Below are 308 nucleotides of genomic sequence, written 5' to 3'. Positions count from 1 at the left end.
GGCCGCTCACCGGGGCCGGGGCTATACGGCCGTGCAGACGGTGCTGACGGTGAAGTCGCCCTCGCCGGGCAGGAGGTCGCTGGGGGGCAGGCTGCGGTCGTACATGGGGTTCTCGAAGGTGCCCCGCACCCCCGTGCTCTCGTGGCCCGCGTAGCCGTTGAACGGGACCTTTGGTCTCCTCCTGCAGGGGGCAGAGAGAAAATGCAGAGAGGAGACGATGGGTGAAGTGCTGGGGTCTGAACCCCGAGCCCTGAATTAAGGTTGACACATGGGTGATTCCCACAGCCCTTCATCCAGAGGGGTGAGTT

At 64.9% G+C, this 308-nt stretch overlaps 1 protein-coding gene across 1 annotated transcript in view; it reads right to left on the bottom strand.

Moving 5' to 3' along the window:
* Positions 1 to 21: 21 nt before the first annotated feature.
* The window catches only part of LOC103779592 (CUB and sushi domain-containing protein 2-like), a gene marked incomplete at its 5' end in the record, with an annotated part of 28401 nt that continues 28114 nt past the window's right edge, over positions 22 to 308 (bottom strand). The window contains one exon of the mRNA XM_008947229.1: positions 22 to 181. Coding sequence (XP_008945477.1) covers positions 22 to 181 — 160 coding nt within the window. The remainder of the gene's footprint in view (positions 182 to 308) is intronic.

This window comes from Merops nubicus, unplaced genomic scaffold (assembly GCF_000691845.1).
Source record: "Merops nubicus isolate BGI_N331 unplaced genomic scaffold, ASM69184v1 scaffold13009, whole genome shotgun sequence".
In the NCBI taxonomy this organism is placed as follows: Eukaryota; Metazoa; Chordata; class Aves; order Coraciiformes; family Meropidae; genus Merops; species Merops nubicus.
This window is presented reverse-complemented; position numbering and strand designations above follow the sequence as displayed.